At 39.2% G+C, this 15329-nt stretch overlaps 1 protein-coding gene across 1 annotated transcript in view; it reads left to right on the top strand.

Moving 5' to 3' along the window:
- MIPEP (mitochondrial intermediate peptidase) overlaps nt 1–15329 on the top strand; it is a gene marked incomplete at its 5' end in the record, with an annotated part of 77384 nt that overhangs the window by 2955 nt on the left and 59100 nt on the right. Inside the window, 8 exons of the mRNA XM_080364314.1 lie at nt 3950–4123; nt 6023–6111; nt 6418–6504; nt 7437–7500; nt 9261–9443; nt 13503–13659; nt 14103–14151; nt 14804–14864. Of these exons, the coding sequence (XP_080220440.1) occupies nt 3950–4123; nt 6023–6111; nt 6418–6504; nt 7437–7500; nt 9261–9443; nt 13503–13659; nt 14103–14151; nt 14804–14864 (864 nt within the window). The remainder of the gene's footprint in view (nt 1–3949; nt 4124–6022; nt 6112–6417; nt 6505–7436; nt 7501–9260; nt 9444–13502; nt 13660–14102; nt 14152–14803; nt 14865–15329) is intronic.

Consider the following 15329-nt stretch of genomic DNA (forward strand, 5'->3'; position numbering starts at 1 on the left):
ATCCATGGGTCCAGATGGGATGCATCCGCGAGTGCTGAGGGAGCTGGCTGAGGTCATTGCTGGACCGCTCTCCATCGTCTTTGCCAAGTCTTGGGAAATGGGAGAGGTGCCTGAGGATTGGAGGAAAGCAAATGTCACTCCAGTCTTCAAAAAGGGCAAGAAGGAGGACCCGGGTAACTATAGACCGGTCAGCCTCACCTCTGTCCCTGGGAAAGTAATGGAACAACTTATCCTTGGTGCTATCTCAAGGCATATCAAGGATAAGAAGGTTATTAGGGGCAGTCAGCATGGCTTTACCAAGGGTAGGTCATGCTTGACCAACCTCATAGCCTTTTATGAGAATGTTACAAGGTGGATGGATGATGGCAGAGCCGTGGATGTGGTCTACCTTGACTTCAGTAAAGCCTTTGACACAGTCTCCCACAGCATCCTAGTTGCTAAGTTGCGGAGGTGTGGTCTAGACAATAGAGTAGTGAGGTGGGTTACAAACTGGCTTAAGGAGAGAAGCCAGAGAGTGGTAGTCAATGGTGCGGAGTCTAGTTGGAGACCAGTATCTAGTGGAGTACCTCAGGGGTCAGTACTGGGGCCAGTATTATTCAATATATTCATTAACGACTTAGACGAGGGAATAGAGTGTACTATCAGCAAGTTTGCTGATGACACTAAGCTGGGAGGAGTGGCTGACACGCCAGAAGGCTGTGCTGCCATCCAGCGAGACCTAGACAGGCTGGAGAGTTGGACGGGGAATAACCTAATGAAATTTAACAAGGAAAAGTGTAGAGTCCTGCATCTGGGCAGGAACAACCCCAGGTTCCAGTATCGATTGGGAAATTACATATTAGAGAGCAATGTAGGGGAAAGGGACCTGGGGATCCTGGTGGACAACAGGATGACCATGAGCCAGCACTGTGCCCTTGTGGCCAGGAAGGCCAATGGCATCCTGGGATGTATTAGAAGGGGGGTGGTTAGTAGATCGAGAGAGGTCCTCCTTCCCCTCTACTCTGCCCTGGTGAGACCCCATCTGGAATATTGTGTCCAGTTCTGGGCCCCTCAGTTCAAGAAGGACAGGGAACTGCTGGAGAGGGTCCAGCGTAGGGCAACCAAGATGATTAAGGGAGTGGAGCACCTCCCTTATGAGGAAAGGCTGAGGGAGCTGGGTCTCTTTAGTTTGGAGAAGAGGAGACTGAGGGGTGACCTTATTAATGTTTATAAATATATAAAGGGTGAGTGCCATGAGGATGGAGCCAGGCTCTTCTCGTTGGCAAACAATGATAGGACAAGGGGCAATGGGATCAAGCTGGAACACAAGAGGTTCCACTTAAATTTGAGAAAAAACTTCTTCTCAGTAAGGGTGACAGACACTGGAACAGGCTGCCCAGGGGGGTTGTGGAGTCTCCTTCTCTGGAGACATTCAAGACCCACCTGGACATGTTCCTGTGCAACCTCACCTAGGCGTTCCTGCTCCAGCAGGGGGATTGGACTAGATGATCTTTTGAGGTCCCTTCCAATCCCAAACATACTGTGATACTGTGATACTGTGAAAAAGTCTGTCGCCGTCTTTCTTGTAGGCCTCTTTTAAGCACTGAAAGGCCGCAGTAAGGTCTCACTGGAGCCTTCTCTTCTCCAGGCTGAACAACCCGAACTCTCTCAGCCTGTCCTCGTAAGAGAGCTGTTCCAGCCCTCTGATCATTTCTGTGGGTCCTCTGGCCCCTCTCTAACAGGTCCATGTCTTTCCTGTACTGAGGCTCCAGAGCTGGACACAGGACTCCAGGTGGGGTCTCACCAGAGCAGAGCAGAGGGTCAGAATCACCTCCCTCATCCTGCTGGCCACGCTCCTTTTGATGCAGCCCAAGAAACTATTTGTCTTCTGGGCTGCAGGCGTACATTGCCAGCTCATGTTCAATCTTTTATCCACCAGTACCCCCAAGTCCTTCTCGGCAGGGCTGCTCTCAACCACTTCATCCCCCAAATTCAGTGAGAACAAACTTGACCTCTGTTTATAATCCAGCGCTTGTCTGGGAAATTCTTCTGGCTGTCTTGCCTCTATGTGCACACTGATGTAAGTCTTGTTCTGGGAATTAATCCAGTTGTGCTTTTGCTTGCTTTGGGGAATGAGTTCTGGATTTGCTTGGTTCACAGAGAGGTTGTAGAGTTCTTTGGGAATTGAGATGCGTATTTCAGACTTGCAGAAACACTGTGACAGGTAAAGTGTAAATGCAGAGGCCAAACAAAGAGAAGAATGGTGCACCCTTGCAGTCATATTAAAGAACACGGAGACATGCACCAGGCTTCATTTTTTGTAAATTTTAAATTTTTATGTCAAACCTGGTGTTGTGTGGAAGAAGAGCTCCATGGCTAATTTATGTCTAAGAGAAGATACCTCCTGTTCACAGAGGACTATATGTGCAGGAGGAGCTCTCTGGGGAGAGTGAATGGTGATGTCAGGCAGCAGGACCTCTCTGGGACATTGCAGAACTCTGCATCAGCTGGCTGAGGACCTGAGTGATGGAGCAGTCCCGTGTCTCTTACACAGTTAGCGTTATTAGAAGGATGGTGTGATACCTGTGTATTTGTTTGTGTGCATGTGTTTATATACATGGGTATATATACATAAATGTCTTCTTCAGTGTTCATTTCAGTCCAGTTCCTGTTCTCAAATAATATATTAAAACATGGGAAGTGTGAGAAAGGGTTTCTGTCTTAGGGTGGCCAGCTTACAGTAAGAGCATTAGACAAAAAAAAATCCGTTTTAGCAACAGCAACAGATAGAAAGTAGGAAAAAGCAACTTGGAATGTCCCAAATAACCTTAGGACATGCTTTTGCTTCAGAATATATACTTTTACAGATAAACTGTCGATTTGCAGCTTTTCATTTTATTTGGATAAATGCTTGTAAGCTACATGCAGACCTGCAACTGACCACTATAACACAAAGAGTTTGCAGAAGGTGCATTGTAAAGAGACTGGCCTGTAGATTTTCAGATCCAGATGTTGATTGTCAGATGCTGAGCTTGAATTTGGGGAGGGATGGATGTTCTGTGAAATTATGTACCTTGTACTGTTAGATGCTGTAGTTAGGAGGTTGCTCATGTTGCAGTTGGGTGATTGCAAAGGGAGTGTATTGTTTGCAGAGATGCTGCATTTCTTAAATGAAATTTTGTTCCTGTTTTAGGTCTTTATCATGGATCTTCTTTAGCAGGTAGTGTTAACAATTTTGTTCGCTCTGCAATAGGACTTCTAACTCTCTTCCACAAATGCAGAATGTAACTGCTGTTTGTGTCTACCCTGCCCAAGTCACTGTGTTTACTCTGCCCTGTTGGACAGGGCCAGGCTTGATAAAAACTTAAGGAATAAAACTGTTCATACCATAATGTTCTGAGTTTTTGCTGATCATTCCTTTTGAGATCTGGTTCCAGTATTTGAGGCTCATTTGGTAAGCGTGAGACTGCTGTCCCATTGCCTGCAATATGTTGATATCTGGGGCTGATGTCCAGCTCATTCACTGTTTTGACACTCCTCCATAGTCCTCACATTGCCTGATAAGTCTCTTTTACTTCAGAGGGATGATTTTTCCCTTATTTCAGAATGTAAACAGACTTCCTATGATTTGTCTGGTGCCCGTGCTTTGGAAGTGAGATAAAAAATGCTTTGAGAAAAGGATGGCGTAGGAGACTATGAAGTGGAAGAGAACAGGCCTGGCTAAAAGAACCTCAGTGAGATTTTGGTCTGGGAAAGGAAGATGTTTACCTGTGGTACCAGTGTCTGTGACTGATTTTCTGACTGTTCTCTCTACAAAGACACCGGTGTGGGACCATTTTAGTGAAACACCACAATATACTAGCTAGGGTCATTCTGGTAAAATTTTATGGTGGTAATTCTATCCTCAAACAAAGGGGCAGAAATCAGGGAGTGTAATAGTGATGTGTTTTCATTGTGTTCTGCACTGCAGGGTCTGTTTGGTGTTCCAGAACTGAGCTGTCCAGAAGGATTTCAAGAAGCACAGGACAAAGCATTGCAAGAATCAGAACAGCTAGTCCAGAAGGCATGTTCAACACCACCTGGGCCCGAGACAGTAATGATCTTTGATCAGCTTTCAGATGCCTTGTGCAGAGTGGCAGACTTGGTAAGTTACTTTTTAAATTATTATTTGAAGCAAATTCTTTTAGACTACTTGACTGAGCAAGCCTACACCGTGTTCCATTTTATGATTTTCTGCACTGCAGTAAATAGTAGATCAGCTCTGTGAAATTTTGCATTGAGACAGAAAATTAAATTGATTCAAAGTTATTTACAAAGACTTTTACCAAATTATAGGTAGCTACAAATCCTGCCAAACTGTCCAGTTAATTTTAAGACAGATGTGAAAATAGTATAAAGGCAACAACAAGAAAAATAACAGTGAAATTGAAGCCTATTTCTGCTGTAGTATTAATACATAAACTTTCCAGTGTCACTTACGTTATGAAAAATAGGGGGTTGCTCTCAAAGTTAAAGCTGGGGTTGCAATATACATGATTTTAAGTCCCTGAAGTTTATAGGTGAAGGTCCATACAGACTAGAAGCAGCAGATGGAACTAAAAAGTATCACCTTTTATTCACAGAAGAAATAATGCAGTATTTCCTAGATTGCAATTTCTGTCATCCAGAGAATTAGACTACTTGGTCTGATATTCTCTACCACAAAATTTTAAGTTTAATGGAGCACTTCCTATTGCTCTGTAGAAACTGTTTGCCTGAAGTTTATCTTTTATTGAAGCATCACTCTTTGTTTGAAGTAAGCAGACCCAATCTTCATACTGAAATGAGTTCTGAAGAAATGGGTCACTGATTTTTTTTACTTTGGTTTTCATATTTGAATTTCTCCGTGTGTTTTCAAATCTTCTCTCTTATTCTTTTCTAGATTCAAGAGATCTTTTGTGCCAGGAATTTCTTCTTCTGAAAGTAGTTACATGCTCTGTCGAGTCACTAATTCTCCTTTTGTCTGTTGTATTTTATATAGACTATGCCTAATTCCTCTTAATCAATCAATATCTAATTAAAACACTGATATCAGAACTCAGTGGTCATAGTTTTGTATCAGTTTGCAGAGTTAAAACTACCTCCTATACACTGCTTTCAGGTTTACATGTTCAAAGATGCAGAGCTTGCAGAGCTCTGTCTAGAAGCAATTTGGTGATTGTTTTCTGTTGGCAGGAATTTTGAGATCTGCCATTCAGCACCTATTCTGTCTATAGTATAGAGGATTCTAAATGAGGCATTCTGAGAAGTAAAAATCTTACGTGCACAACATTTGTAAGGTTGCCTTTTCAATCAAAACGCAATCACACTCTGAAGTCAAAAATGTTTCATGTGCTTTCTGTAAAATCGTGCTGAATGTCTTCCCAGTCTTTAATTATTTATCATTTCAATGCTGGAACTTCCCTGAATTCATTTCAGCAGTCATGGAAGCTCCTAGCTCCACAGCCTCCTTTTAGCACCCTTCTGGGCTTCCAAACTCCTTTACATATTTGGAGACTTACTAAAAATCTATTTTTAATCGAGGCACTTATGGGTTTTCCCTTTAAACATATTTCTTCCTTCTAGGTAATGTTGTCAAAGCATAACTTGATTGTCCGTGCACAAGAGTTAAAAAGGGTTTGAAAACAAACCCTCTACACATATTTGAGAGTGTGCTTTCTTCTTCACTGTGAATTTTAGTTTTAAAAATCTTTTGTTATAACATTTGAATACATAGGAGTATCTCTGTAAGGACTCTAAGATACACACCATACTAAAACGTTTTTAAGAAGTGTATGGATTAAATATATTGTTTGGAAAGACATGTTCATTTCCTGGCTTAATAGTTGCCAGCAGTTTTCCAATAAGCTTTATTTTTTAGAAAAAAGGGTAAATTCTGCAAATAGATTGCACAGAACTGTAGAAATAAATGTTAATGTGACTGGAACTACTTGAGTGCAACTTTGTTTATAATTCAAGACTTTTTAATTTGCCTTTTTGCTTCACTGTTTTCTTACAATGTCAGGCTGATTTTGTGAAAATTGCCCACCCTGACTTTGCATTCAGAGAGGCTGCTGAAGAAGCTTGCAGGAACATTGGTACCATGGTAGAAAAGTATGTTTTCTGCTTTATTTTTTTTTTAATTTCCATATGCATCTTTAAAAATTACTGTATTATCATCTGTGAAAACAGCAATCAACAAAAAATATGTAGCAAGGATTTGCATATTTGAACAAAGCATCAGTCTCAGAGTTACAGATATTTAAGGATTTGGCTTTGTTACAGTATCTAATGAAAGGTTATTCTGTTTTAGTTTAAATTTCTATTCTGAACAGTTTTTAAGTTACCAACTGATGCCAAGTGATTAGAATATTAGTGTTTGTTGCTCCTGCGTGATTCTTTTACTCTGTATATTTCCAGATTAAATACAGATGTTGAGCTATGTCAGAGTTTGCGACGTCTGCTAGCTGATGAAGTTGTTATGAGTTCCCTAGATCCGGAAACTAGGTACTTATTAATGCTTATAGATTCAGATTTTTCAATAGTATGTATTAATTCTTTATTGTGCTTATATTTTGTGTTTTGTTAAATTAATTAAGCAACTGGAAAACATAATACATCTCTGTTACTAATTTATTAGTCACTACTAAATTATCTGCACAGGAGTTAGGTAGTTTCTAGTTCTGTAGTCTTGTAGGATGTCTGTATGACTGTAGAACACAAGATATATTTAAGGTGAATTACTGAGATCTCAAAAAACGAAAATGAAAACTTAAGATTATCTTCAATAAAACCATTTTGATTAAAATAACGTGCTGTACTGTAGTGTATATATCAGTGTTTTTAGTAATAAGAGTAGGGAATAAACTATATAACTTGATTTCAGTCTATAGAAACTTATTTATATGTTTCAAAATAGAGTTATCAGTATATTTATTTAAAACTTCATGATTGAGGTAAAATATTTTATTAGCTGCTTATTCAGTTACAGTTTTGAATTATTTGTTCATTGGCATGGTTAGAGAAGTTTCATTTTTTGAGTATGTTTCTTCCTTCTTCTTTTTTTTCCCACATTCAAGGATGCTAGATTTGAAGAGATCTTTTTCTGATCTGTTAGAATAAATAAAGTGTCAAATTAAAATGGTAATTTACACAAAATGCTTAAACATTTAGATTCATGTAGTGGAATTATTTTGAAGGATATTTTCAATGCAGATGATTAAAATAACCACGAAGGAAAAATCTGATTTTGCTGAATAAACTGTTAAGGACCTAAAACATAGGAAATCTATGTCCATAATAACAATATTCATATAACTGTGTTGTTATTCTTCATGAAAGACATCAAACCTAAATAACTATTAAGGGCAAAATCTGTTAAGAAATTATGCTTGCTATCGGATGAGGCTGTTTTAACAAGGATTTACTGTATTTTTTAGGCGAGTGGCAGAACTTTTTATGTTTGATTTTGAGATCAGTGGCATTCATTTGGATGAAGAAAAGGTAATTTTTGTCTACAATATATGAACAGAAATTTAGCTGACTACCAAAGACCAGATAATGAAACATGTGGGACATGAATCACATGATTCTGGGCCAGTTTGTACTCCAAGGTTCCCACTGACCTCTGCGGGATCTTGTCCTCTTAGAAGTGGTTAATTTTGTCCATTTAAAACCACTTCTAAATTGTATTTTTTAATATTGTTTTTGGTATTAGTTGGCTGCTCTTCCCTCATCATTCCTTTGTCTGCTCTGAAGAGTTATAGCCAAGACCTGGGATCCTGCTTCCTTTGATTGCTGTCTGCATCTGATATTGCAAATCTTACTCATCTGTCTGAACAAATTATTTAGAGGGGGGAAAGCAGCACCTTGTTAATCAAGGAGAGTGTTTTAGAAGGGATCAGGTGTGTTTCCAGTCTCTCCTTTGATGCTCATGTAACCAGAAGGTGTAAATTTTGTGCACAACTGAATGTCTGGGCATGATCTGAGTACCTCTCAGAGCTTTTACATGCCTTTGCAGTAGTTAGTGATGGATTTGCCAAAACCATCAGCTTTCACCATGCTTTGTGGTATGGATGCTCTGCTGGATGTCTGTTCATAGCTCACATCCCTGTATGAAGTTAATAGCTTAGTTACTTGAGTCATTCCCTCTGTTAAGATCTGAACAAAGGCTCTTTTACCAGATTTATGTAGTAAAGTTACTTTGATTGTGATGGTGTTTTGTGACCTGGAAGATCTCTCTAGAATATATTTTTACAATGGTGTTGTACAAAGAACGACTCTGAAACTTGGACTTGGGTTTTATTTCTGTTTTGACTATTGATTCTACATTGCTTCATACCCTTTCAGTTACAATTTCACTTGCCCGCTATTTTTGCATGTTTTTCTCTTCTTCCCTGTCAATTCCACTTTTCTACTATTACTTTTTGCTCCATGTCATTGTTTCTTTTCATTTCTCATTTCAGACTTTAGAAATACTTCACTATTGTAAATTGAAATTGACTTCTGCTACAAAAAATGTCTGCTTTTTAAAATAAAAATCAAAAGATGTGTTTTAAAGAGTAAGGGTGGACTTGGGAGGATGGACTTGCAGGTTTTGTCATTCTTTGGACTTCACAAGTATTTATACCCTCAGCCTTTTCTTTTGAGCTATGAACCCACAGGCAACAGAGGGCATGCTCTACTAACATGAGCAAGTTCACTGAAGCAAATCTTACAGTAAGGTTAAATGTGTGAAGTAATGTAATGGTGGTGGTAAAAACGTAAATCACAAACTCCTCAGGGAAAGGTTGAAGTACCATAAATGCCTTGCAGTCTTCAGAAAATAATGCAATATGAACAGTAACAAAAGAACTGTAATTCTTTATTTCAGAATACTAGGAGGATTTATCCATCTCAGTGATGCTTTTTTTTTTCCTCCTCTGTCTTTTACGTAGAAATTGTATTAGGCATAGTTTTATAAATGCTTTCCAAGCAGCTAACAAAGCTTATGTAAATTCTAACTAAACTTTACTGTACATGTACATGTTCTTACTGTAGAAACAAGTATTTTCTTTCAAGTTTCGATCCTATATGAAATTATAGATCTGTACAAGCATCTGATCTTGTTGACTTCAGGCCCACATTAGGATTTTATTGGTGTTGTCTTAAATGTTGTATTTTCTGCTTCATTTCTGGAAAAGTCCGTTAGGTTTTAGAAACTTTTAGTTCACTTATGCCATGTCTGAATATATTGTGTATCTTGTACTTTATTTTTCTTACAGCGTAAAAAAGCAGTCAACCTCAACGTCAGGATATTGGATCTATGTAATGAATTTCTGACAGGAGCTCACCTTCCCAACAAGATTGACAAACATGTTTTACCAGAGCATATCCGGTATAATTTTACAGCTAAAGGCAATTACTTACAAGTTGCTGGTCTGCATGCTGATTGTCCTGATGATCTGGTGTGTATTCCCAGAGTTTGCTTTGGCATACTCTATAGCAAAAGCACGTAACAGTTATTTTAATTGTTATTGAGGCAAATGCATGTAGTTTACGATGGTATGACTTAACAAGTAAGAACTGTTTTAGAACATAATAATCAATGGCAACCTTGGCTGTAGCACCTTTGAAATAAAGGAGGTGAAGATCTTGAACAGATTGAAGAAGGGGCACATAATACGGACTAGGGATTTCAGGCAAGCAGATTTCAGCTTAATCAGTAAACTGAGAAGTGCAATCCTGTGGAATGCAGCTATGAAGGGTAAAGGAGCTCAAGAAAGCTGGCAGTTCTTGAAAGATAGTAGGATACTAAGATACGCAGTAGTGGCACATCCTGGTACTTAGAAAGCCAAGCAGACATAATCAGGAGCCAGGCTTGGCAAGCAGGGAACTCATGACAAGGCTTCATCTCCAAAAGGCAGCAGACAGGCAGGGGAAGAAGGTACAAGATACAAGCGAGGAATTTAGAAATATTGCCTGTACCTGTAGGGATAATGCCAGGAAGGCCAAAGCTCAACTGCCATTCAGACTTGCAAGGGACATCAAAGGCAACAAGAAGAGCATTTACAGCTGCATTCCTACTAAAAGACTGGGGAAGGAAAAGGTGGGCTCAGTGCTGAGTTAAGTGGGTGGCTTAGTGGCAGAAGACACAGATAAGGCTGAGGTGTTGATCCTTTTCTTTGTCTCAGTGTTCCCCAGTCTGTTCTCCCCACCCACTGTGCTTAGTGAAGGGGTTCAAAGAGAAGAACAGCCAGCAGTAAGTGAGGATACAGTTTGGGATTACTTGAGAGAACGCAACCTGTACAAATCCTTGGGACCAGATGCCTACATCCAAGGGTCCAGAGAGAACTTGCTATTGTCCTTGAAATGCTTTCTGTCTTTGGTAGGCTGTGAAGATCAGGGAAGAACCCCAATGATTGGTGGAAATAATAGGTTCCACTCACCTTCAGAAAGGCTTAAAAACCCACACTGGGGAACTACAGGCAACTAACTTAGCATCACCTTGATCTCTAGGAAGATCAATGGAACAATCCAAGTTAGGAGATGCAGTTTAGATTGGTGTTCAACCAGACAGGTAAAGAAACCTCATTTCATGATCAGCCTCAGAGAGTGGTGATTGAAGTGTTGTACTCTACTGGAAGGCTGGTAATGGGAGAAGTGTTGCAGTGGTCTGTCCCAGGACCTCTCCTGTTTAATATCTTTATCAATGACCTAGAGGAGGTGACAGAGTGCTTGCCTACTGGATTTGCAGCTGATACCAAATCTGGAAGAATAATCAATACATTGAAGGGCAGGGCTGACATTCAGAGTGACCTGGAAGCTGAGGGAATGATCCAAGAAGGACAAATGCAAAGTCCTACACCTGGAAAGGAAGAATTCCTGGCAATAGCACAGGCTGAGAGTGCCTGGCTGGCTCTGATCTGTGGGAAAGGCCCTGGGGGTTGGTGGGCAGGACACTGACCATGAGCTGACAGTGAACCTGGCAGCCAAGAAGGCCAACAGCATCCTTGGCTGTGTGAACAGGGGCAGAGCCAGAGACTGAGGGAAGAGATTATAGCCCTTTACTTATCACTCTTTAGGAGTGGCTTCAACAGAGGCCACCAAGATGGCCAGGAACTGGAGTGCTTGCTCTGTGAGGAGAGGCTGAGGGATGTGGGCTTGTTCACCCTGTAGCAGAGGTGGCTTTGGGGGACCCTGACAGCAGTCTGCCCATACCTGCAAGGATATCATGGAGAAGATAGAGCCAGGCTCTTCACAGTGGTGCATGACAGGACAAGTGGCAGCAGGCACAAGTGGAAGTGAGAAATGCCAATCTGAGAAGATTTTTTCCCAGGCAATAAAAGATAGAGGTCATGCTGTCTATCCATCTGTACAGAGTTTCAGGACCTGACTAGAAAAACCTTTGTGCAACTTGGGTCTTACCTCATAGCTGGCCTTGCTTTGTGCAGGAGATTGGATTAGAGACCTCCTGAGGTCCCATCCAACCTGAATTAGCGTGAATGATCTTATTTTAGTTATTGCTAATGATGCTTTTCTTAAAAGAATTCATTTAGAATTTGTTTCTTAATTTATAATTAATTTAGATTCTTTGAAATGTGACAGTGATTCCTTAGTCTTTTGGATATGACTCAAGGATCAGGAGTGAATCGCAACACTAAAATGTTCTGTTTTCACTTACTATATTGTTAAATAATCAAGCTGACTTTGAAATCTTGTTTGTCGTGAAAAAGAGAAAAGCCTACTGTGATAGAACCCAAGCGGTAATGTTTCTTTTCTTACAGAAAATAAAAATAAACATGAATTAAATTATGGCACTGATAGGACACAAATAAAGGAATAATATTCATTATGTATCATCTATAAACTCTTTTTGTCCTGAAAACAGCGTGATCTGTAGAACTGGTACTGAAACTATGAGTAATACATCAATTAAAGAATACAGTACTCTGAATCAGATCTTTGGAGAGGGTCTTTGGAAATAATGTCATTTCGGTTGGAAGGGACCTCTGGAGCTTGTCAGTTTGAGTCTGATCCTGTTCAGAGCAGGATCAAGTAGATCAGGTTTCTCAGGGACACATCCAGTTGAATTTCGAACACTTGCCAAGGATGGAGATTATATTACTTCTCTGGACAGCCTGTTTGGCCACCTTCGTTGTTGTTGTTGTTGTTATGATTATGATTATTATTGTTCTTATTTTCCCTGATATCAGATTGGATTTTTTCACCTTCCAGCTTGTGTTTATTACATCTCCTCTTCTTGCTGCTCAGTAGCTAAAGATCTCTTTTGAGCTTTTTCTTCTTTAGGTTGGACAAACCCAGCTCTCTCAGCCTCCATTCTGTGCCATGTGCTTCAGTCCCCAAACATCTTGGTGGCCCTATGCTAGTGTTCCTCCACTATGTCAGTGTCTTCCTTGTCCTGGGGAACCCAAATCTGGACATTGTATTCCAAATGTAGTCTGGGCAGTACCAAGTAGAGGGAAGCAGTTGTGTCCATGGAGCGGCTGGCTGTACTCTTTCTAATAGAGCTCAGTATGCTCTTGGCCTTTGGGGCAAAGACACACTGCTGAATCAAGGATGGGAAACCATCTCACTTACTTTATTTGTTTGTTGGTGGTTTTTGTTTGTTTGTTTTTGGTTTTGTGTGTGTGTGTGTGTGTGTGGTGTTTTTTTTTGTTTGTTTGTTTGTTTTTTAAATGAAAATGTGGTGGAACAGAACAGGTATGAAATGACTTGTACATTATTATAGTCATACCATAGTTTCTATAAACCTTTATTCTTGATGAATATATGATCCAAGAGAGAAGCTTATTTCAAATGAAGACAAGCATAAGTTGTTGCTGAATTTCTTAAGCCTATTCCATATGTACAAAATAAAGATTATCTTCAGTTGGTTCATGAAACATAAAAAACACTTTACCAAATTTTCTCAGGCTTGAGGTGATTTTTTTTTCTTTGAGAGTTATAAAAAAAGTCCAAACAAAGTAGAAATAGGAGAAAGCCTGATTGTCTGTGGGCAGATGGGCAGACTAATAGCTTGCTACTTCAAAAGAAATAAAGCTTTTCTCTTCCTTTTTTTTCTCTCCCATGACCCTGGCTCTGGTTCTTATCAGATCCTTCCATAAGCCAGCTTAACTGACGTGCAGAGAACAATTTGGCTTTCTTTTGGGTTTATTTTCAGAAGTTTTAGTGAGTTAAGACAGCCCACAGAGTGGTCTGAGAAGCACAGATGTTGGCAGGAGGAGGGAGGCAATGAGCAGAGAGGGGACTGTTGACTGGAGTAGAGAACAGGACCCTTTTTGGCCGTCTTGATCTGTTGTGTCATTGCATTTTTTCATTCAATTTTTAATGGATAAGAGAGACATAATTGTCAGGCAGTCATAATTGCTATTGTTAAAAGGCTTTAGGCCTTTTCCCAACAATACCAGTGAAATACAGATATAATGCCAGATCTTCAATTGCATCTCTTATTTCCCCTAAAAAATGCACTGTAGTAATGTGACCTTTTTTTTTTTTGGTGTTAGGTGCGAGAAGCTGCTTACAAGATTTTTCTTTACCCAAATGCTGAGCAGCTGACCCGTTTGGAAGATTTGCTTGCTAGCCGAAACAGTCTGGCACAGTTGGTTGGGTATGACACCTTTGCCCACAGGGCTCTTCAGGGAACAATGGCCAAAAATCCAGGTATAAGGCATGTGTGGAAGGACATGCTGAGAAAAGAAAATGCACTGTATTAGGTATGAGGTCATAAGCTGTTAGTTTCTTTTGCTAAGTGTACACAAATTTCTTCTGGTGAAGTATCTTATTGCAGTTACATTTTGCTGTATGCAGTACTCATGCTTTCTATAAATGGCAATATGCACTGAGTAGGAACCAGTGTTTTTGTTCAGAATCAATGCTCACTTCTTAGATTAGGAAGTTGCCATTATCTCAGAATGTAACAAAATAAATGGAATACTGAATTATCTTGAAATGATGGCACAGTGTTCAAAGGAGTAGTTTGTTGTTCTAAAACAACTTTGTTGTTCTAAAGGAACTTGTTTTGTTTGGAATATTTCAATGTAAACTTAACATATTTTAGGGGAAGGAATCACTTTCTTAATTTTTTTTCCCCATTTTCCTTCTAGAGACAGTAACACAGTTTTTGGAGCAGCTTTCTGATCAGTTGTCTAAAAGGTATGTCTTGTTCACTAACTTATGTTTCTAACCATACTCTTTATTTCAAAAATAGAGGGACTTGTGCATTAATAAGTCAGTCAGTGCTACTTAACATATGCTTTGATGAAACAAAAAGCAAGACTTTCTCAGAGTTTTGAGGGCAGCTATCAGCTTAGAATACATTCTTTGTCTATGATCAGAGAACACCTAGAACTGAATGTAACAAGTGATGTGCCAAGAAATGCGGGCAACAGCAAACAAGAAGATGAACTTTAAGTGTTGAAGAACACCTCTCCAGGTCTTCTTGCTGTATGGACAACTCCATATATTTTACATCTATAAGAAAATCCCCTTGTTTGTCCTTCTTGCCTCCCTTAGTTCCACACAGTACAAAACAGATTCATCACTGTGTATAAATGCAGTGTGTTGTAAGGAAGAAAATGCTTTGGAGATGTACAGCCAGAGTAAGAGGGACTTGATTTGGAGGTACCTGAATGACAGAAGCAGAATGGAAAAGTTCTTTTACTGTATAGGATATGAGCCTGCCCTTTTATAGAGTACTATCAATCTCTGATGATGGATATTGTCTTAGGACAGATTATTATTTTGTATTGTATTCCATTGCTCAAAAATCTTTCTTTAACACTTTTGTCATAAAAATATTTTTCAGAACTCAAAAAGATTTTGAAATGATGACAAAGATGAAAATGAAGCTCAACTCCCAGAATCCAGTAAGTTAAATTTTCATTTTTTAGTTTATGTTTTATTTATTTTTAAAACAATAGTATAAGCTGACCTTGTTCTACATGAAAAATTAACTCTGTTTTAGTGTACAACATGTAGTGTGATTAGAAACTTTCTGTCTTCTGGTTTCAAATGCTTTTTGATTGCTTAGCTGCTATTTATATTAAAACCAGTTATTGAGTGTGAGATAGCTGTTGGTTTATACAGAATGAACTGAGATATCCAAAACATAAAATGCTGAAAGTGAATATTACTTTGCTTTGAATTAATTAATAGATTAATTTGAAAATAAATGCAGCACTTTGGGTTAGATACATGTCCAGTTTGTATACTGTATTGTATGTATCCTAATTCTGTACATAACTAGGTTTCTATTTTTATTTGAATTGAGTGTATTTCTTGAAATCTGGTATGTAGTCCTATTATATATTTGAATAAGAAGTACCATCTTC

The sequence above is a fragment of the Nesoenas mayeri genome (assembly GCF_963082525.1).
Source record: "Nesoenas mayeri genome assembly, chromosome: 1".
Lineage (NCBI taxonomy): Eukaryota > Metazoa > Chordata > Aves > Columbiformes > Columbidae > Nesoenas > Nesoenas mayeri.